This window comes from Asparagus officinalis, chromosome 7, assembly GCF_001876935.1.
Source record: "Asparagus officinalis chromosome 7, Aspof.V1, whole genome shotgun sequence".
NCBI lineage: Eukaryota > Viridiplantae > Streptophyta > Magnoliopsida > Asparagales > Asparagaceae > Asparagus > Asparagus officinalis.
This window is the reverse complement of record NC_033800.1, coordinates 74827657-74851174: the sequence shown is the minus strand read 5'-3', so window position 1 is coordinate 74851174 and position 23518 is coordinate 74827657. Positions and strand designations below refer to the sequence as shown.

The window sequence follows — 23518 nt, the reverse complement described above, 5'->3', positions numbered from 1 at the left end:
CTTCGTGTGAGTCCCAATAAATGCTTTTTATTGCGCCCAACTCAGTATCGGTCGCTGCTTGCCACCGTGTGTCCATTTTCATTGTTTATATGTAGGCTATAAGTGCGCATGTGAATGATAATTTTAGTATCTAATGTGTAGTTTTTATTACATAATAAGTATTTCAAATTATGTTTGATTTGCCATTACCACTTTCCATTAGATATTCAAATCAGTTTGTCTCCAATCATAAAGTTTCTATACATTTTATTTAGGGTAAATTTTACAGATGCCTCAGGATAAAGGCCCCTCGAATTTTTACAAATGTCACCAAAACTCTTTAAGTTTTTAAGGTTCTCAGAAAACCTCATTCACAACTCTAAAAAGTAGTCTGAAACACAATCTTTATTGCGCCAAAAAAATATCAACCTGCCAAATTTTACTCATAGTTGAAAAAGCTACAAAGTAAGGAATTATTCTCGGCATTAAGAATGGTTTTTGAAAATTGTTGAAAGTTTAAGGCGGATTGCGCAGATTCGCCCAAGTCCAAAGATCTTTTTTTTTTTGGGTGGGGGGGGGCCCCGCCAGACACCACGGGATGTATGCCTAATTTCTGTCGCCTCCAGGGCATGTTCATTCATTAGCCTTTGGGGAGATGATACTTTAGGCTTTTGAATTTTATTATTATTCACTTATTCGCATAATTTTACTAAAACTAATAGACAATTTTAGTAATCAAGTATTTCATTCGACTTGCCTATTGTGCCAAAAACTTAGTGATGTTGACGAGCATATATGTGAAAAACAGTCTTATATCTCCTCCTCTCCATTACCTAGTTAATTGGATCTAGATCGACATTTTCGCAATAGTTTAATGCATTTGCAGTAACTAACATTGACATAGAAGAGATGTGGCTTTTTTTGAAAAATGGCCAGATTGCGTATATTTTATAGGAGGCTTGGCGTGACATGTTATATATTTTCTTTTAGTTCTGGTCAGATGGTATATTTCGTGTGCAGACTCCTGACGCCATATGGCCTTAAGATGTTGACCGGAGTTACCTGTTCCGGCAGTGCTGCATGGGATTCTTTTACATAAAAACCTCATCAAAAACTAAATCCCTACTCCTAAGCCCCCACGCCCTCTCCCTCCTCCTCCTCATCCTCTTCCTCCTCCTCCTCTCCCTCCTCCTCCTCTCCTCGCTCCTCCCCACCCATGACATGATCAAGTTTTTTATTACTAAAATACTACAGAGGGCAGATTTCTCGGGTTCCCCCCGGCGGGAGCGAACGACCTAATCTCCTCGCGGGGCTGATACTCGACCACCCTCCCACGGGCCCGTGTTCCCTCTTCACATCAGCTTCAGATCGAGCTAATCATGTCGAGCCCTGATGGCGGGAGCTCTCACCCCGTGCCTCGTCCACTCAACCCCAAACAATGACAGTATCGACCCCTTCTCCAAAAACCCTAAGAACCGGCGTCCCTCCTCGCCCAAGCTCAATCCGCCCCTCGATCCGAACCTCATAATTCTTCAAACCTCGCCCGAAATCCTATCTACATCCCCTCGATCAGTGTCGGCCACAATCCCGACAAATCCCGCCTGCTACTGGAGGCCACGACCCCCCGATATCGACCGTCGAAGTTTTCCCAACTGGGAAACCCCGAAAAGGAAAGGGCGGTGAAATGAAATCATGGCTCCTGGGGGCGGAGGGGGGAGAGACTTCGTCGACGCTGGAAGAACACGCGCCTCGATATCGCCGACGTTGCGGGAGGATGAGAGCGAGCTTACGAAGCGTCGCGCGGAAGTAGCTATCTCGCCGGCGGACGAGGAGCCCCTCGACGAGGTGGAGAGACAGATACCAGCTGGCGTTACTCTCTGTAGGTGCCTCTGGCGCGAGAAATGTGAGCTTCAGCTCGTGTTTGGTCTGGGTTTTTACCTTTTCATCTTTGCCTGCCAATATTGAATCTAGTAAATGTCTAGAGGTGGTATGAGCAGTTGCTATGATGCTAAAGAATGTCGCATTTTCCTATGCTTGATAAACCCAGTTCTGAGAATGAAAGGAGGATTGAGGGAGGAGGCGAGGAATGAAGTCAAAATCCTATGTCTTGAGCTAAAAATTCCAGACAATATATGGAGATTGATTCTTAGAAACTGATGTGCTGATGAACAATCAGTCTCGCAAGAGGGTAATAAATACGTGCTTCTAGTTGCTTTCAATTATCATGTCAACGGTGGCAGGAGGAGAGAGAGGGTCTGCGAGGCGAGAGTCGCAAGAGGCGGCTGGAGGAGGAGGAGGAACAGGAGGAGGCAGGAGGCAGAGGATGAGGAGGAGGAGGGAAGGCGAGACGTTGAAGAGGATGCCAGGAGGGAGTGAGGGAGAGATGAAGGAGGAGAAGGCGCAGACCGCGCCAGGCTGACGTCCGGTCGAGGAGCCAGGCATGGGTTTTTGATGAGGTTTTATGCCAAAAAATCCTGATCAGCCACTTGCCGGCCGAAACAGTACTCCGGCCAAATTCTAAGCGCCATTAGTGGCTGTATCGGAGTTAAAAAATATATCAATCTGACAAAACCTAAAAGAAAACTATAAACCAACATGTATCACCATAGCCTCTACAAAGATATCACCAATGCTGAGTCATTTTGCCGGATTCTTCATTATTAATAAACCAAAATAACTCAAGTTCAAAAAAAAATTTACCAGCAATAACTTATTCTAACTTTGTTTTTGAATGCTAGTTTATTGACTCGCAGATTTATAATTAATTGAGTTCTGTTTGTTTTAACATAATTTTACCCCGAACGAATAGCTACTTTTAGTTCAAAATTATCCAATAAAATGTTATGAATAAGAACTAAGAAGCTAAATAGATCGCCCAATGCAAGAGGATCAATCATCTTCATCAATCACATCAACATTCAGCTTACAAAGATAAACAACAAATCAAATTCTTCTAATTAATATTTAAAAAGTTAAAAAATGCGAATAGATTGTGCCACTTGTAAATTTATCAATATACTCTGGTATTTTTTATTTTCCTTCTTCATCATTGCAAATTTATTCACCAACTTTTTCAGTGAATCTGATATGAATATGTTGTTATAACTATATCTAAAATTGACTTAGTTTATTACTTAAATTATCTAATGAAACAACCTAATTAAATTAATTTACTAATATAGAATAATTTTAGCATCACTACATAATTAACGATTAGAAGTTCCTTTTGCTCCTTTAATTCAATGCATGTAATCATGGTAAAGATCATTAAAAACCTCATAGTTAACAAAATGCCGCTTACGATCTATGGCGTTGAGCAACACAAGTAGAATGCGTCAATTGTATAAGAAACTCTTAAATTATTATTTCATTAAATGACATCATCTTATTTTACATCATCTTCCAAAAAAAATGCAAAAAATAATTGAACACCTTAGATTTTAGTCGTGTTACAAAGCTTCGATCAAGAAAAGAACGATCGAAAATTATAAAAGGCATCGTACGAGAAAGTAAGGAGAAAAGTAAGCTTCGAAAATGCCAAAGTCTGCAAGCCAACAAAGAGAGCTACATTTGGCTCTTTCTTCCTTAATCTAATTTTTAAATTCGCCGAAGTGGGAATGCTTGATTGTTGAGAATTTTGATAATTTTCTTTTATTTTATTAGTGATTGGTTAGGACGAGAATAGATATAAACATTTTTGTCGATTAGTGGCACATAAAGTTATGCTTAGTGTATCCATGAGTTAGTGGAGAGAGTTGTTATGAGTGTGATTAATTAAACAAATTAGATGGAATAAATTGGGAGGTTACTTGAAAACATAAACTATGTATAGCCATCATGTATGCTATGCTATGGATGTGCAAGATTGGGGAGCGTTATAAAAAATGGAGCATGTATGTCATTGAATGGATTATTGAGAGGGCCATTTTTAGGTAGAAATGTTTAACATAGCCATACCCACTTTTATAATTGATTATGATTAGATTAGATATCAGACCCAGCTTTTGATATACTACATCTCATCCAATCCTAATTAGTAGAAACAATAAATATTTGTAATAGGATACTGGAGTATAGTAAAGGACGGTTTTGTTGAAACGGAGTCATTTTCATAAAATATTCGCGCCAAAATCGACTAGTTGAGAAATATTATCAAAATTGACTTAGTTTTAGCCATTGTCAGCTGACTCGCCCACTAACTAAGTCCGCATATTGAAAAAAAAATTTCACACACTTTCACCTTGAACGGATTGGCCAATCCCAGTATAGATATGCACCTACTCAATTCCATAAGCGTTGGTCAGTCTTGTAAGCCCATTAAGATTAAGAATACACTGGACTTTAGTTTCTACAAAAATTGTGTACACTTGAGCCAATTAAGCCAATTGGGTCTGTGGCAAACTAAAGTCCAAGCGGATCCGGACCATAAAACGACTATCTACTACCACGGTAAGGAATTTTTTGGCATCCCGTGAATTAGTGCTTAGTCGCCAGTAATGTCTACGGCCGCTCATAATCTCGTAGACTTCATAAACATTTTTTTTCAAATCACCTAGTTCTAGCATATGCTTGCTAACGTGAAGCTGGGCACTAGGTTGACTTTGATTAAATATTTCTCATCCTAGATCAATTTTGATAAAATATTTCTCTATATAATTGCCAGTTTCCCAAGTAATTCTATATATTAATATTATAAAATGTGTGCGGGTGGGAAGCCAAACCCTAAACGGATGTGCTTCGCGGCGGACAAATCGAAACACAACGCCGAGAGAAGGCGCCAAACAATGCCAAAATAATGACACAAACTCACACAACAAATTTTACATGGTTCGACAGAGTTGCCTACGTCCACGCGGACAAGAGAGGCATGTAGGTTTTCCATCTAACTAGGGAAGCAAGACGTACAAACTAGATTACAATCACTCGAACGGCAATCAATAATCTCACCGAAAAAATCTCTAATGCTTTCCAATAACAAACCCCTAACCAATAGGCTCAAAAAGACCTCTTTTCTGCTGCTGCCAAATATATGATATCATACACAGCGCCGGCGCACGCCCACACATACGATATATATACTTTCGTTACTTAAAATTATATACCAACTATATACCAGTCTAGGCATTAAGCATACTACCGACACCTAGATTACGTATCACTAAAATATACATAATGATAATATCATAATATAATTATATTTAAAACTATATATAATATGAATAAATTTAATAATCGGCTGGGTGGGCTTTTACCAATACAACTCCTAGACTCGAGATCGGGGCAGCCCGGGCTTGGCTCCGATTTTGGCGCTGGACTTTTCATGGCCCGATCATAAATCCGCGACCGAAGCCCAAATAAAACACCTCTACTCTTAGATTGTAAGGAGGTACCTGTATTATGTGCGGGGGTGCGTTTGCGCTTGGTTTCTCACTCGTCAAATTGTGCTAATTCTTGAAGAAATAGTAGCATGTTCAGCAAATCCCTAATACTAGATACATTCAAAAGCGTAAGCAAATTAAGTGTTCTAATAAAATTAATTTCTATAGCGGAAAAGCACTACTGATGATATTTCCCATCGGGGGTTCGTTAACTCAAGTATCTTTAGTGAATAGGACAACAAGATTGCACTGTGAATCATTGATTGCATACAAAGGCATGTCCACCTGCAATTTATTTAAATGACCAGCATATTTAAATTGAACACTTCTAGTATTTTGAGAAATTACCCATTCAAAATTTAATATCTAAGTGGTATATGTATTATCTTTGACTAGTTCTGCTGTCCCAGCTGCAAAGCAGACGGATAAATTTTTTCATGCCTACAGCAATCATATTTCTTAAATGATTACAAATAAGTTTTTGAAATCTACCAAGCATCTCCATTTGAAAGTGCCTACAGCTGTACCCGCGTGCTACAATAATCATGTTACTGTTCATAATATCCGATCATAAGTTCCTTGAATTGCCCCGTATAGTATCTCGCATTTTTGAATTGAACTATAGTAACTTTAAAGTTACCGGTTCTACCACAGTAATTATTTTACTGTTGAATTTACTGCTAGCATGAATAGGAATTCTCTGATCCTCCTAGTTGTTATAAAGGGGAATATATTTGTTTCTTTTTTGGCCGATGGCTAGATGCAGGCTTGTAAATCTGCCGGTGGATATCATCGGTAGTAGGTCAGATAGCGAGCAGCATTTCCGCATGGGAATATTTTTAATGATGTTAACAAACTCATTTTAGTTGTCTCTATTAAGCTAAAGGAAAGAGGTGCTTAGAGTAGAAGTTTGGCCGTTGCTGGTGATCAATTACCGTAGCATGTGGTGTTATTTTATTACTATATATAGTATATATATATATAGTATAGTATAAATATATATATAATATATAATATATATATATATATATAATATATATTATTATATATATATATATAATTAATATATATGCAAAACGGGAGGTGAGCTTGGCAGCGTAGGAAATTTCCTACGCTGCAAGTGCATTGACATGTGAAGCCCCCCACTATCACATGGTGTGGGGCTCAATCTACAGGTAATTATACATGAATGGAATGGAATAGATTCGGATAGCCTTTTCTAATCTTATTTTGCACAATAACAATATTTACAGTGGTTGATCTAATTTCATGGCTGGGCGCTGGCCAGTGGCAGATCTATATATAGCTCCAGTAGGGGTCACGCCCCCCCCCCCCCTCCCCCCAAAATTAAAAAAATTTAGGGTGGTTTTTATAAAATCTCCTCCATTAAAAATTAAAATATATTCATTATTTATCTCAAGACACATACGTCACGCCTCCAACGTTGGCTATTCTATTCGTTTTGTTTAGGTTGTGGTGAATCTCTTACGAATAAAATTGCATTAAGAAAATTCTTCGTCTATCTTTTGTATGCGGACCCCATAACTGAAATTCTGGATCCGCCTCTGGGGCTGGCCCAATAAGAGATGGTCCAACAGGGGAAAATATGGGCAAAATTTTCACTCACATATGGGCTTAAAGTCCCCACGTTCAAAGCACACGGTTGCTAATCACGAGCATTTTTGTTTCAAATGTAGGGACTTGGGGCCCACGTTTAAATGAAAATGTTGAAAATGTTTCTGTTAAAATGCTGGCACCTCTTTCCTACACACGCGGCTCCATTGCGAATGCAAAACGTTGGGAGTCGATATTACAACGTTCCAAAAATGTAGTTAGATGTAAAAAAAAAAATTGTTATTAACTGCTATTTGTTTTGTAGGTGCCATAAAAGAGTTGTTGGAGGAGCTTGACATTTATACAGCTTCGGTTCTCTTCGAAACAACTTGTGGGGGCGCATAAATTTTTGTATATCAAACGCAAATAATCAATCAAAAGTTTTTTTTTTTTCTTTTTTCTTTCTCTTCGAGAGTGAATGACTTGAAATGGTTAGTTGGAAGAACGTTAGAAAATAACCATTGGAGCGGAGAAGGAAGAAAATGGTACGTATAATGGGTATTTAAAAAATAACTATCATTACCATAACCTGGATTTTCTAACAAATGTTTACCAAGGGGACCTATAATTGGTGTATTTAGTAACACTAGTTGGATTGCACGTGCAATGTACGTGGTAAATTTTTAATTTATTCTTTTATTATTGATTCATTTCATTAAGATTTATTTAATTTAAACCATGTGTCAAACATATGGATAGAATTTAAAAATTCAAAAGGATTGAATAATGAAATTACATTTATGTATCAACTAGGTGATAATAGATTGTTTGCATCCTTAACAATAGAAAACAATGAATAATTTTATAAAAGAATTTTATTTGATATACAACATTGAGTTTCAATCAACCAATGCTACCTATATACAGATGACAGTAGACGACCTATTTTATCATAATAATCCAATATAAATGTTACTAAAACAGTAGCATCAATTTTTTGCTTTAGTCCTACTTGTTTCTATCTCCTCAAAACAAATAATAGTCATGCAACAAACAGTAGAGATACTATAAATATCTCTCTTTATCATTGGATATTTTGAGGTTTAATGGTTCTAATTTTTTTCGAGCGGTAAGCTACTTATGCCTATTAGGAGCGTGAGATTTTCTGATTACATGCCTATGAAATTCATCGAATCAAAGTAAATTGTAAGATGCTAAAAAACTACGAAGATAGTATAGAGCAAGAATTTTTGAGAAAGCAAAGAACCAAAGATTCATACTCTTAAGATAACACTTCTATCATTGATAAAATCAATTGCAGATGAAACCAAAGGAGAAAAACCATGATACTATAACTAAAAAGAATTTCATATTTTTTTTACAGATATGGATCAACTTTAATTGATATTTCTCCTGTAGAGTTCACTCACAAATTAGGCTCCAATAAGTTTCTTATTAGAATGAAATTCAGATGTCGCATAGATCCATTGAAGCTGACTTATCACAGGTAAAAAACAATAACATATTGAACTATCGACTCACCAAAGCTTTTTTTGAATCATTTGCTACCCGTGTTTTTTTAGTAAGCTGCCTGCATTTACGACTTGTCCCGATGCATGGCGACGAGAAGGGTATGCTAAGCAACCACTTGTTCTCCCTTCTTTACCACCTAAATTAAAGTTTTCAAGTACGAAGTTTAGTAATTGCTAGTCTGGGAAAGGTATTTTTGGCAGTAGTTAAAAAAATGAAGATATTATAAACACATTTTATCTATATTAGATCTATGAACAAATGACCATGTTAATGAAACACAATAACTGAGTGGCACAGAAACACTTGGTCTGAAAATAGATAAAACATGTACTGGAGCAAGCATGAAAAATGAAATTTTTTTAATAAAAAAAGTGAAACAGGATGTATTCTATGACATAAATAGATGTAACAAACTTAACAGAAGACTCCCAAATGAACAGTTAGCAAAATCAACTACCAGATTGTCTTTTGACATTACCAAGAGCTGGTGCCAACCCAAGTCTAGGTCCTGCTCCAGAACCCTATATAGAAGATAAAAAATGAGCAAGGTGTTGTTATGATAGAGAAAAAAAAATCAAATGAAAATCTATCTACAAGAAATTAAGCCTATATATGCAAGACTTACAAGAGGTCGTTGAGGAGTGCTAGCAATTTGTGATTGATGATACTTCAATATCATTCAACATCTTGCTTGAGATTTACAGATATCTAAACCTGCCATCAGCACAAAATTCCTCGTCAACAGGAACAATATGAGTTACCAAAATACCTTATCCTCGCGAATAAAAAGGTCACAGAATATTCTTTTAAGTTATGAAAAATTAGGTTTGTCGTCAAAACGTAGTGAACGACAGTAGTGGAATTTGGATGCAAATTATGTAGGATATCCATGACATAATGCCTGAAGATAATATATCAATGTTGTCAAGATTATATATATATATATATATATATATATATATATATATATAATTTATATCATATAATATATATTATATATATATATATAATATAATATATTAGTATATATAATATATTATATATATATATATAATATATATATAATATATATATAATAGTATTATATATAAGCAGATGAGAGGAGAGGAGAGGAGAGAGTCAGGAAGAGAAGTATGTATGCTGCCAGGTACCAACTGCACAAATTTTATGCTTGTAATGACGGCGCTAGCACAATTCCCCTCTACTCGATTCAATGGAGAGGATCACATTCACATGGCGTTGGAGAAGTGCATGGGGACTTATACAATCATTTGAATGCACGTGGACGGGGCATTTATGCTCACCTCACTACTAAGCATAATTTTTTTCGTGCTTTGCGCTACCAAGCACAAATTTTGTGCTTGGTAATGAGGTAGCACAATCCCCTCTACTCATTCAAATGGAGGACCACATTCACATGGGTTGAGAAGTGCATGAGGATATACAATCATTTGAATGAGTGGAGGGAATTATGTGACCTCACTACCAAGCACAATTTTTTTTGCTTGGTACCAAGCATACCCATTTTTCTCATATATATATATATATACACACACACACATAAACCTTCTCGATCTGCACTTGTGAAGAGTTCGATGCACTTTGCTACTTGCATAAGCTCCACATCTTCCCCCAACCTCATTTTCTTTATGTGGATAGAATTTCACAACGTTCTTCTTTGTCCGGTGGTGGCAGCGTACAACACCTAAGACATTATGAAAATGTATATCATCATAGGTTATTTGTTGAAAATACAAATTATTTGTACAGTGTAGACATCAACAATTTTATAGATTAAGCTTGCTAATGTTTCAATTGATTTAATTGTAGTTAGATCCCTTGTACTATTGCCTAATCACAAATAAATATCCTATAGTAAATTTTTGACTCTTTTACCATCTAAATATCTATTTGTCCAAAGAAAAATAAAAAATGCTTATTTTTGAAGGTAAAAGCGTCAAAAATAGTTTTAGTTAGGAGGTCTACCTGCAGAAACAAAAAGTCTAAGGACATTCGCCTTTATGGATTGTCTTCGGACACTCACCCTAAAAGTAAAAGGGTGGGGTGTGGTTTAGTTTTCTAATAGGCTTAAATTGGGGTTAGGTTGGGCTTTACCACACGTGGCGACCTAATGATGCAAGTCATAGCAACACTCACATTGCGCGAGTATCGTTAGAATTCCTACTACAACAATAGTCTACAAGGGATTCATCCAAAATTTACTGATAATATATGGTGTATATCTGCAAGTAACCCTAACAAATTTGGAAAGAGATCATTGATTTTAGGAAATTAAATGGATAAAGTGCACACTTTATTGTGTTGTAAATAGGGGGCATATTCATAAAGAACAATGAGAGAGAGAGAGAGAGAGAGAGAGAGAGAGAGAGAGAGAGGTAATGAGAGAAATTAGGGAAAAAAGAGAGAGAGAGAGAGAGAGAGAGAGAGAGAGAGAGAGAGAGGTAATGAGAGAAATTAGAGGAAATCAAGGGGAGACTCACTTGCTATTTTTTTTTCTATATCGATCTGTCGTTACCTAATGAGTGCCCGTAGGTATTCGTTAAAAAGATTGATCCTGCTTTGATGAAAGCATATAAACCAAGAACATTCTGAAACTTTTGAACTAAAAGGCTAAATTGCATAAGTCATACTTTTAGTTAACATTAATTCAACTATTAGCATGTGACCATGTAAGATGAATACATACCAAATCAAAGTGTCTAGGATGCTTGAATGCCTATGGATGATGTGCAACAACCAATACAATAATTCCCTACATATCAACGGGGTCTTTAGAACAAAATTGGTCAAAGACAGTTCATAATTTCCTAATTAAGAAAATAAATGAGATGAGGTTTACTGTTGTCTGCTCTAGGCCATCCATTTCAGCCAGCAGCGTTAACGATAGTCTCTCCCAAATATAAATATTACCACTTGAATCCCTACCGTGACCCTATTTATAGGAAATATCAATAATGTTCAATAAATGTACAAATATGTCCTAGTCAATTAAAGTACTATCACATTACCAAGAAACTTAACATGAAAAAAAATCCACCTTGAAAGCCAAATAATACACTTGAAAGCCAACAATAGTACATTTATACTCGAGAAAAAACATAGATCCCTAAACATTTCTCCCCTTGGTGTTCATATAATAAACTTGAAACCAATAATAATACATTTATACTCCATGAAAAAAAAATCTTCATTTCACCTAAAAAGTGAAGAAAGAAAATACATTAGGCAAAAAATCAAAACCTCACTCCACTGTAGGCACTACAAATCAACTGAATCATGACAAGATGACAGCTTTTTCAATGTAATCTTGTGTTATACTTTAGGGGTGAGCACGGTTCGGTTCGGGTCGGTTTTTACCAAAATTTGAACAACCGAACCGAACCACCTATAATTCAAAACCGAACCGAACCGTTGCAAATCGGTTCGGTTCGGTTTGTTCGGTTCTAACTTTCATCAAGTATAACAATCATAGGCTTGTCCCAAAAGATAATTTGTATATATTTGTTTTCATATGCGCCCAAATGCAAATCATTTGAGCCATGGCTAAGAACTCCTAGCGCTCGTCGTCGATGGGGATGCCACGCTTGCGGGAGGGGGAGAGGGAGAGGGGCATTTCGGGAAGAGGAGGGGAGAGTAAGGGGTCTTGGAAGAAGAGAGAGAGCGAGAGAGAGAGGGATTGAGGCCGAGTGAAATGGGAAATTGGGAATGAGTAGCGGCGGTTGGGATTTGGGAATGAGAGGAAATGAAGTTAGGGTTGAGGGTTTGGGGCGGGTCGGGTAAACGCGAACGAGTTTGAAAGTTTTGGAAATATATTCGGTCGGTTCGGGTCGGTTCGGTTTGAAAAGTTGTCAACCCGACCCGAACCGTCTTACTCTTAAAACCGTTTTTTTCGGGTCGGTTCGGATCGGTTCGGTCGGTTGAGCGAAAAAGAACTGACCTTTTGAATGCTCTTTGAGAGAGAAAAGTCGGAAGCATGCATCAAACAATAGAGAATCTCAATTAAGTAAAAATGTTGGATTCACATTAAAATTTCAATCATCATACAAATCAAATTGTGAGTAATTGAAACTTAAAGTGTTTAAGAAAACTAAATTATTACAATCGAATCAAAACATATCTAAAGAACAACAAAAAAATTAAGATCAAATGAAATAGGAGGTGGTCAATTACCTTATCACAGCTTTCAAATAGGGTTGATGCCGGGGCGCTTCTTCTCAAGAAATATGATTGTCTATAGTGACTTCGGACATAGTTTTATTATAGAAAAAGGAAGTGAGAGTTATGTTAATATTTTGAACAGAAGTTGTAAGGTTGGAAATGATTTTCATTTGGAAGAGGAATTGAAGCGGCGGAATAAATAAAAAAAGAAGAAAGAATGGAAAGCTCGTTGCGGAAAAAGAATTTGAAGCGGTGACAAAAAATGAGAGGGGGCGCTAGGTGCAGTGAAAGAACTGATTGTTAGCTATTATGAACAGTCAACGAACTGATTGTTAGCTATTATGAACAGTCAACCTTCTATTTTAACATTAATCTCTAATTATGATTACAACCGAGCAATTTAATAAGAAAAGATGGTACATTAGTATATATAAGAGAAGATAAATGGTCACATTTAATCCACCCTATAACCAACAATTGTGTACAATTAATTTAATAATTAAATACATATTTCTTCATGAATCATTCTTCTTAATAAAATTAAATAAAGAAAGGATAACTTTGTTAAATTAATGAAAGATGAAGGGTATTTTGGGTTAGAGAAAGTTTTTCTAGTACTCCATCTTTTAAAGGGAGAATGATTTGGGGGACGTACGTCATATTTGTGAGTAAATCATTGATGTTTTCGGACTAATATCTAAAAACCCTTTAATTTAAGGTTTTATGTTATTTTTCTCTAATAAATAGTTATAACAACAAATTTTTCTTACGATTGTTTTATCAAATTAAAAAGGCTTAATTGCACTTAAAATGCCCTATATTTATCCAATCCCGTACTTAAGTGACTTTTTATGGTATTTTCTCTAATATGTAGTGTATGATAACAATTTTTTTCTTACGATTGTTTTGTCAAATTAAAAAGGCTCAATTGCACTTAAATGTCCTATGTTTACCAACTTTGTGCTTTAAGTGACATTTTTATGTTATTTTTCTCTAATAAATAGTTTATAATAACAATATAATAACAATTTTTTCTTACGATTGTTTTGACAAATTGAAAAGGCTTAATTGCACTTAAATGCTCCATGTTTACCCAACCTTGTACTTAAGTGACATTTTATGCTATTTTTCTCTACTAAATAGTTTATAATAACAATTTTTTTCCTTACGATTGTATTATCAAATTAAAAAGGCTTAATTGCATTTAAATACCCAATGTTTACCCAACCTGTACTTAAGTGACCTTTTTTTTTTCAAATCAAACAAACAATGCCTCAAAGTATTTAGGTTTTACAGATAAATGCCCTAAAATTTTAAAATATTGCACATTGGTGCCCTCTTCTTACCCAATGTTTCATAAAAAATGACCCAAATTTTGTAAATGGGCCCACTTAAATACCTAAGGTTTCTAAAAGTTTTATTTTAGTCCCTTCTGTTATATGACGTAGATAAAAAATAATATCATCTGAGTTTTTTTTAATTATGAGCCATTTATTTGCAATACTTAAATTTTTTTAATATAGTTTTTGTTCGGTTTGAAAAAGGGAATCACTTTAAGGGGGTGTTAATCAATTGAGACATTTTCATGCAAAATGAGATAATTGTTAAAGTGGAATAATTTTTCGCTATGGGATATTTTAGTGGGATAAATAAGAACAATTTTGTGAAGCGGGATATTTTGATAAAAGAAGGTGGGATAAATTTTTATAATCATGAAATATATATTTATGCATTTTGAAGATATAAATACTATTTATGTATTTTAAACTTGCTATTATTGTTTGATAATTACTTACAAGAATGTTCTTTACTATTAAATAACTTTTAGTTAGACTATAAAATATTGACAATTATTATTATAATAATGATATAATGATGGTGATAACCATAATAGGAAAGAAGTAAAGAAAAAAAAGAAATATAAAAAATAACAAAATAAAAATGAGTTCTAGTTTTTTACCACTTAGTTCCAAGCTAAAATTTAGAATAATTTGAGAGACTAGAACTCTTATTTTTATATAGAAAGATGAGAAAAGTGGGATAATTTTGTATCATTATCCCAATTCTAGTTTTATTAGAGTTCTACTTGACTAACACTGTAAAATTTTGTTCTAGTTTTAGTTCTATGTGACTAACACCTTAAAAATTCATCCCACATATTATTTGAGTTTTAATTTTAAGTTCTAGGTGAGTAACCCCAAATACAAAATTGGGGAAACTATAGTGCGTTTAAGTGCAATTAAGCAAATTAAAAATAAAATTGTCCCAGACAGTCCTACCAATTCCGGGACCCACACAAAAGCACAGAACCTCTTGCAAAAACGGAAATTTTTAAAACAGCCCCAATTTTTTGTTATTTTTCAAACTCGACCCACTTTTTTTTATTTATCAAAATCGACTCGCTTTTTGTCACGTGGGCTTAATGAAGTTTCTAAACAGTCGGGGTTGCCAACCCCGACTGTTTAGGACATAAAATTTTTGGGTTTAAGGGTTCTAAGTAGGGTTTAACATCCTCCTAAACAGTCGGGGTTGTCAACCCCGACTGTTTAGGAACTTCATTAAGCCCACGTGGCAAAAAGTGGATCGATTTTGATAAATAAAAAAAATAGGTCAATTTTGAAAAATAAAAATCTCTTTGGGGCTGTTTTGAAAATTTGTTCCTTGCAAAAACCCACACCCAGATCCCCAACCGCCCTCTCCTTCTCAAAACCTCAGTCATCAAAAAATGGAGGGGCGAAACCCAAAAATTTTGGTCGTCGGCGGCAGCGGCTACGTGGGCCGCACCTTCTTCGCCCCTTTCAATTCAACGCCCTCATTCACTTCCTGCCTACTACTCGTCATTCAATCTCACCGCCGTCATCCACTTTCAGACTCAGTCGTCCGCCGTCGCCCCCGCTCTCCCCTTCGCCGTCGATCTCAGCTCCGGCGAGGGTTTCGACGCCGTCTCCGCCGCTTTCGGCCAGGTGACACGTCAGCACCCTAGATCCTATCGAAAAGTGTTCTCTTTTGTGTGATTCTGAGCTCAATAGCTGACTGATAGAGTTGTAGCAGTAAATGCTCTCGTCTCTTTTTTTATTTATTTATGATAGTTTGATATATAATTTGATCTTTATTTTGCAGAAAAAGGCTACAGAATTTATAATTTCTTGCGGTAAATAAATAAATAATAATAATAATAATAGTAATTAATTAGCATCATGTAACATTTTATCCATGCGGCATGCGATACTTGAAATTGCAACGTACCAAATATCCTCTTACTGCTGGTTGCTTGATCTTGATCTCAGCCGGATGTGATTGTAAACTGTGCTGCGATCTCGGTTCCTCGAGAGTGCGAGGTCAATCCGGAGGCTGCTATGGCTATTAACCTGCCGACTTCGCTTGTGAATTGGTTGTTGAGCTTTGGCAATGAGAGATCGTTGTTGATTCATCTCTCAACTGATCAAGGTAAGAATTGTGCATTTTATTGTTTTCCCCCTTCTGAATGTGATGGCATAAATGCGATTCGGGTAAATACGAATCGATTTTCCCAAAGCAACAAATTTAGATAATCTCAGCAGCAATTTCCAACCGAACTCTAATTCCTTTTTTGCGTAGGTTATGAATCTGAACTTGAAACACATCCCAAAACAGAGTTTTTTCATTATTCATGTGATTTAGTTTAGATCATGACACAAAGAGCTTTCTATACCATTTCTTGACAAAGATAAATTGAGAAGGAACCTGTAGCAAGTTGATTCACGATTGTATATAAGCGCTAATGATGAACATAACTTCTGTTTTCTAATTCTTTTATGTTATATGATATGATTTTTGTTCGTCTTTTAGCTACTAGCTCGGCCATGTAATTTAATATAACTTCATTGACAACAGTTTATGAAGGCACAAAATCATTCTACAAAGAGGAGGATGAGACGAATCCTGTTAATACTTACGGAAAATCTAAAGTAGCAGCAGAGCAGTTTATATCTGAGAAATACTCAAACTTCGCTCTCTTGAGGAGTAGTATTATATATGGTCCACAAACCATCTCACCTGTTGCCAAGTCCCTCCCAGTCCAGGTAATATATCAGGGACTCTATCTCTTTCATAACCCATAAGGCCATAAATAGATATTTGCTTTTTGTTAACCTGAACCTTGTAGATCGTTTTTTGTACATTATCTGCTTAGTTTTATATAACGACAATAGGAAAGCTATTTTATTTACCTACATGAATCCTTTTCTCTGGATGCTTTGTCCTTGAAATTTGCAATTGTTGTTATGTTGTATACTAACTCAATTCATGTTCAAATACACTATTGATAGTGTCTTTTACAATTTGATACTATAACTCCTAACTGACACACGTCAATCTCAAATGCAATATGTTTAAATCATCCTAGGGAATATTATCTCATCTTATCTCGAAGCTATCTTTTTCTATAAATTCCCTCATTCTTTATCTTGTTTTCAGTTTATTGTTGCTTGTAATTTATACAGTTAAAAGATTGATTTTTAATCTCAGTTTTCAGCTAATCTATCTTTCAAATATCTTGTGAGCTGCTTAAGATTCTGACACACAGAGCAATATTGTTTCTATAACTTTCTATAAAATTGACTGCATGTTTTACAGTCGAACCATAGTTTCGAAGAACTTCTCTGCATCCACCATTTTATTTAGATTTTGTGGAAAAATAATCCTCTATCACGCATCACTTTCTGCTCAACTTAATACTTCGCTTCTATTCTTCATCTTTTGACTTCCAAGTTTACCTTATCAACGCCAAGTTAGTCTAGATTTGGAAGATCCTTGACAATATGAAGCCTTTAAACCTTGCGACCAATCTACTCGATTATATGTTTTTCAACTAACAAGACTAAATATATAGCTACTATGAAGGAGTTATGTAACTTTATTTGCGCATATTCAAGTAATTTTGTTCTATGCTGTTGAACAAGCTATTTCTTTACTGCTATCTTATTGAAGTCTTTGAACAGTATACTTTTCAATGTTCAGCATCATATGTTTTGAGACTGATACTAAAACAAATTGCTTAAACAATTATTTCTTCTAACCATTGTTTTGTTTTCTCTGAAGTGGATTGACAGTGTCCTTGCAAGGGGTGATGAAGTTGAATTTTATCATGATGAATATCGCTGCCCAGTATATGTCAAGGACGTGGTGGACGTCATATTGGCATTGATAAAGAAAGGGATATCAGGTATATGTTGGTACCATTATGTATGTACCATGACTAACAAGTAAAGGAGTCTTATCATTTTTTTTAATCTGTGCTATCAAAATAGACCATGGATTCTGAAGCAGCATTCCTCTTGTTTCTTCTTATACTGTTAAAACAAAGTGATTCCTAAATGCACTTGTTATTGGTGTCCGTCCTACTTGTGAAAACAAATACTCTTCTCAAGTGTTCAAGGTGAGTACATAGGGATGGATGTAACTAGCGTATTGGTATTGCGGGTATGGCACAACCGGGAGCATTTGTTGGGGCTTCTGGATAGCTATGCATGTGTTATATATGGTTGAATGGGGAGGCAATATTTGAAGACGTTAACTTAATGGCCACAATAATATAAAACCTATATTTCAGACATATGACACAAATTGGTTTGGTACTTATTTAGAAAATAGGAAGCAAACTATTTTATTTAATAAGTAGCACTATTAAGATTAGCTATGCAAACTTAACTATAAAGGCACAGTGTAAGCCTGGAAAATCACAAACAACTCTCCTAATAAAGAGCTAAACAAGAGTGGTGTGTATGTAAAAAAGAGCTTCCCCAATCAATTAGTTATATCTGCTCTTCTTTTATATTGATGCTAGTTGGCACACTAGAAGCAACTATTATGCTACTTTTGGAGGTGGAGAAATATCAGCATTATTATTCTCGAGCATGCAGTTCAAAAGTGATGTTATAAAAATAAGTTGAATATAACAGTAGAAAATAATTATGGCCACACTTTATCTATTCTAACTTTATGACATTCATTTTCGTACTGCATATAACTACTTTCAGTAGAAAATAATTATGGCCACACTTTATCTATTCTAACTTGTGACATTCATTTTCGTACTGCATATAAATACTTTCACCCTGCCGCAGGGTTAAATAAATATGCAACAAGAGAAATCTGATTTAACTATGACCCAAGTTATTCTATGTGCTTACTTTTCAGATGACAATCAAATGAAATTACTTCTAAATGTGGGTGGACCGGATAGATTATCACGGGCACAGATTGCTGAGACAGTTGCAGATGTTAGAGGTTACAGCCGCTTACCCATCAAAGCCGTTTCTGCATCATCGGTAGGTCTTGTTATGTCTCAATTAATCTAGTAATTAGCATGTTTCAGTTGTTATGTGCAATTATTCATAAGGGTTTTGCAACATGAGTTCCTTAAACCTTTCATATTTTGACATTAGCCCCTCAAATTATTGAAATTACTATTAGGTCCTCCAATTCTTAAGTTATTTGATATTAATCCCTCGGCTTATTGAAATTGCTATTAGGTCCTCCTATTCTTAAGCTATTTTAAAATTAGCCCCTCGATGAAGTGGCAATTAGAGAGATTAGTTTGAAACAACTAATGAGAACTGGGGGACCAGTAGCAATTTCAATTATTTAAGGGACAGATTCCAAACTAACTTAAGAATAGGGGGACCTGATAGCAATTTCAATGATTCGAGGGACTAATTTCAAACATGAAAGATCTAACGGTTGGAAAACCCATATTATAAAATGAGTGGCTTTTCTCTTTAAAACCTTCTAATGTTTACAAACCCCTCAAATCAAAGTATTTTCTAGCAAATTGCATGTTCAGAGTTTTATATCTTCATTGTGCCTTTGCCCATGTAATTATTGGGACCACTGTTAGCTCAGTTTTTTTTTTTTTTTGTAGGTTAATCGAGGAGTCGTCTCCCCAGCTGACATATCTATGGACATAAGTAGATTGATTCAAGTGCTCGGTATTACTCCAATTTCATTTAAAGATGGTGTTAGATCAACGCTCAAAGAAGGCAGTTCTTAATTTAAATCTAGAATGAACCTCATTGTGATATTTCAAGATATGGTCAGAGTCTGCAACATTACAGGACTTGTACCAATTTTATGTTTTGCTTATGGGATTACGGCATGTATACGACATCATGTGATTCATTGCCCTCATTCTTGTGGCGTATGATATGTATGAGTATTTTTATGCTGAATTTGAGTTGTCTTTCTAGTTGGTACTATTGACGTACAATTTATACATATACATAGGCTTATATTAAAAAATTGGGAAAATTGCTTCCAAGCCCCAAACTTTAAAAATCAATGTGACCTAGCTCCTCCTACTTTTACCTATGTGCTGCACCCTCCAATTTTTGAAAAATTTGTACCCTACCCCCTCCAACTCACCTCTCCCTAAGTTTCAATGCATTTTACATCAAAATCTCAACTTTACTCTCAATAGCCCTCCTTCTTTCTTCTCCTTCTCCTCCACTCCCCCTCTGCCCCCTCCCTCAACTCTCTCCTCCTCTCCTCCTCCTCCTCTCCGTTCCCTTGGCAACGCCGGCTCCCTCTCTCGCGACGAGATCTGCCGTTTGTTGGGGTTTTTCTAATGGTTGAGGACGACATCGTAAACCGCCAACTCCCCAACCCACTCCAGATCCAACTCCTATAAGCACACAGCAGCCCCTTCCCCTATCCAAGCCAAGTCCGGCCAACCTCAGCCCCAACCTCGCTGATTAATCACCACCATCACAATACACTCCGCCCAAATGCACGCCACATGTTCGACCTAATGACTGAACACCACGCCTAACCCTTGCACCTCCCAATCTTTGAAATGTCACATCAGCCTTCAGCCGACGCTCTGCCTCCAATGTTACACCACCCACATCGTGTTACGAAGCCTCCCTACCCCAATGGTGCACCACTTACCCCGCCGAGTTTGACGCAGAGGTGGCGACCATCAGGTCGGCGATGGTGAATGAGTTGCATGAGATGGGGGCGACGACACTATTCATTACGGCGGAGAAGGGGTATTTAGATATTATGGTGGAGTTGTTGAGGTACACGTATAGAGAGAGCTTGGCGAGGAGGAATGGGTTGGGGTTTGATTTGGTTGATCGTCAAAATAATTGAGAGGGGATGTGTTTGTGTTTGTGTGTGTGCGTTTGTTTGTGCCGCAATTGTTGTAGGATTTGGTGTGTGTGTGTGTGTGAAGCGTTGAATTTTATCTACTATCCAACTCAGTGAAGAAAATGGCGATGAGGATGAAGTCAAAGGGCGGTAGATGAGGCTTTTCGGGTTATTAGGTTTCGGATCTGTGTCAGATGGTATATCAGACTCGGAGCCGCTGGAGCAGGATAGTTGGAGGGATGAGGAGGGACAAAGGGAAGAGAGGAGGCGGCGGAGGGGGATGTGAAACACTTTTGTAACGAACCGATTGTCACAACCGAGCAACTTGCAACGAACCGATCGCCAATTAATATGAGTTGCGAATGTGAAACACTTTTGTATGTATGAACTGAAATACTTTTGGGTGTATGTAATAGCTAAATACTTTTGTATGTATGTAGTAGCTGTGTATATAAACTGAAATACTTTTGTAGGGATGTGAACTATAATGCAAATGTGATATAAAATTGATGCACAAATTTATCCTATTAACTATTGAAATACTTATATATGTCATTAACTATTTAAATACTTTTGTTAGCTTGTTAAGTTACTCTGTTAGATTGTTAAGATACACAGGTAACATGTTAACTTTTCTTGGTAGCTTGTTAAGTTACACAGATAACATGTTAACTTTCGTAGGTAGATTGTTAAGCTACACAGATAACATGTTAACTTTCGCAGTTAGATTGTTAAGTTACACAAATAACTTGTTAACTTTCTTTGTTAACTTGTTAAGTTATATATGTAACATGTTAACTTTCGCAGTTAGATTGTTAAGCTACACATATAACATGTTAACTTTCCTTGATAGATTGTTAAGTTACACAGATAACATGTTAACTTTATTTGTTCGCTTGTTAAGCTACTCAGATAACATAAGTTAAGTTACACAGATAACATGTTAACTTTATTTGTTCGCTTGTTAAGCTACTCAGATAACATAAGTATATGTCCACCTACAAAAAATGTGAACGTTTTTATTTGTTCGCTTGTTAAGCTACTCAGATAACATAAGTATATGTCCACCTACAAAAAATGTGAACGTTAAGAATTTATATATGTTAATAGCTGTATATATTTGTCCTATTAACTATTGAAATACTTATTGAGAAGCTCACCTACTTTTCATGACAGGAGGCTAGCATGGATAAGGACCATCATACGTTCTTGCTCGTCAAAATGATTCCAATTCATCAACAAATTTACAAATAATTGTGAAGAATGTTAAGTTTATGATAGGAGCATAACTTTTACTTGGAAAAAAAATGGTTTTTCGTGTGTGCCTCTTAATTTTTTAATATTTTGAGGTTGGTCGATCAAATTATTGAATATTACTATTTAGTCATTCAAATCCTATTAGCTATCTCAAATTAGTCTCTCTGTTAGTTATTTCGTCTAAATTGTCCATTCAATTTGAGTTAGTGATCTGAGAGAGGAGAATCGTTGTAAAATTAATAAGTTTAACACCTCGTTTGGTACGCGAGAATAGAGTCAAGTGAGAATGGAAAGAAGGTAGAAATGAAATGGAATAAATGTGGGAATGAAATGCAAATTCTCATTCTCATGTTTGGGGGCGTTTAGAGAATGAAACAGGAATGACAATCTTATTCTCATTCCCACGTTTGGTATCCTTTGTTCACGAGTGAGGATAAAATTTAGTTTTCTAATAATACCCTTACCAAAACATAGAATTTTAAAAACATTAAAAATATTCTAAAAATGACTAAATAATTTAATTTTTTAGAAAAATAAGTTTTATAGAAATGATATTTTTTCCTTAGAGAAATAAATTTTTATGTAATAGTTATATTTTGGCACACCGTCTCGGCAACAATTTCGGATTTTTGGCTTACAAATTAAAAATAATTTTCATAGAATTTATTTTTAATTATAAATAATTATAATTTTACTTTTCTAACTTTTAGTGTTACATGTCTATTATTTGTACGAGTAACTAATGTTACTAACATCATTGTGCGCTAGAGAAGAGAAGAATGCCTCATAAGAGATATTGCATATAGTCAAAAAGTTATTTTTATCTAGATGCCAACAATATTGCAAAAAAAAAGAACGTGATAAAATAGTTAAAAACATAAAAATTGTATGAAAAATGTGTCTACTAAATCATGAATAATTGGGCACACTTCACAACATCTCCTGCTAAAAGAAATTTTGAGATTTCATGTTCAAGGGAAAAATAAAGGAGAAAATAAAAAAGTGAATTTATCATCCATATGTCCAAAATTGATATAAACGGTAGTATCTATAGTTTAAAATTTTATATGTAAAAACCATCACATTCGACAAATTATTAGAAATATCCAAATTCTAATCAAAATATCCATAAAATAGTTCGAGCAAAATAATTGGGCAACCATCAAAGTATCAAAATATCAAGTTTTGAAATTACAAAATGATAAACTAGTCTATAACTCATTGGGCAACCATCAAAGTATCAAAATATCAAGTTTTGAAATTACAAAATGATAAACTAGTCTATAACTCCAAAGTGCTACCTAATACTCCCCGCTGTATCGCCTCACCCATGTCTCCTTTAGATTATCACTAATTGTGAAGAACAAATCTAGCAAATTTCGGTTAGCATCAATCGTCCCTATTGCTGTAAACACTGATCCATAGTTAAATTCATTTTCATTACTTGTTCAGTAAACCTTTGTCTCTTCTCGTATATACTCACTTCATCTAAACCATCCTTGATCAATTGG

At 35.6% G+C, this 23518-nt stretch overlaps 2 protein-coding genes across 2 annotated transcripts in view; one reads left to right on the top strand and one right to left on the bottom strand.

The window, feature by feature from the left end:
* Positions 1-10086, bottom strand: part of LOC109847373 (DEAD-box ATP-dependent RNA helicase 48-like) — a 35998-nt gene extending 25912 nt beyond the window's left edge. The window contains 1 exon segment of the mRNA XM_020416604.1: positions 10011-10086. Coding sequence (XP_020272193.1) covers positions 10011-10086 — 76 coding nt within the window.
* Positions 15323-19858, top strand: LOC109850256 (methionine adenosyltransferase 2 subunit beta). Its single transcript, XM_020420231.1, is given in 7 exon segments — positions 15323-15524; positions 15526-15586; positions 15911-16070; positions 16497-16684; positions 17703-17826; positions 18801-18931; positions 19525-19858. Coding segments are annotated over 7 exon segments (969 nt in total). The 5' UTR covers positions 15323-15348; the 3' UTR covers positions 19654-19858.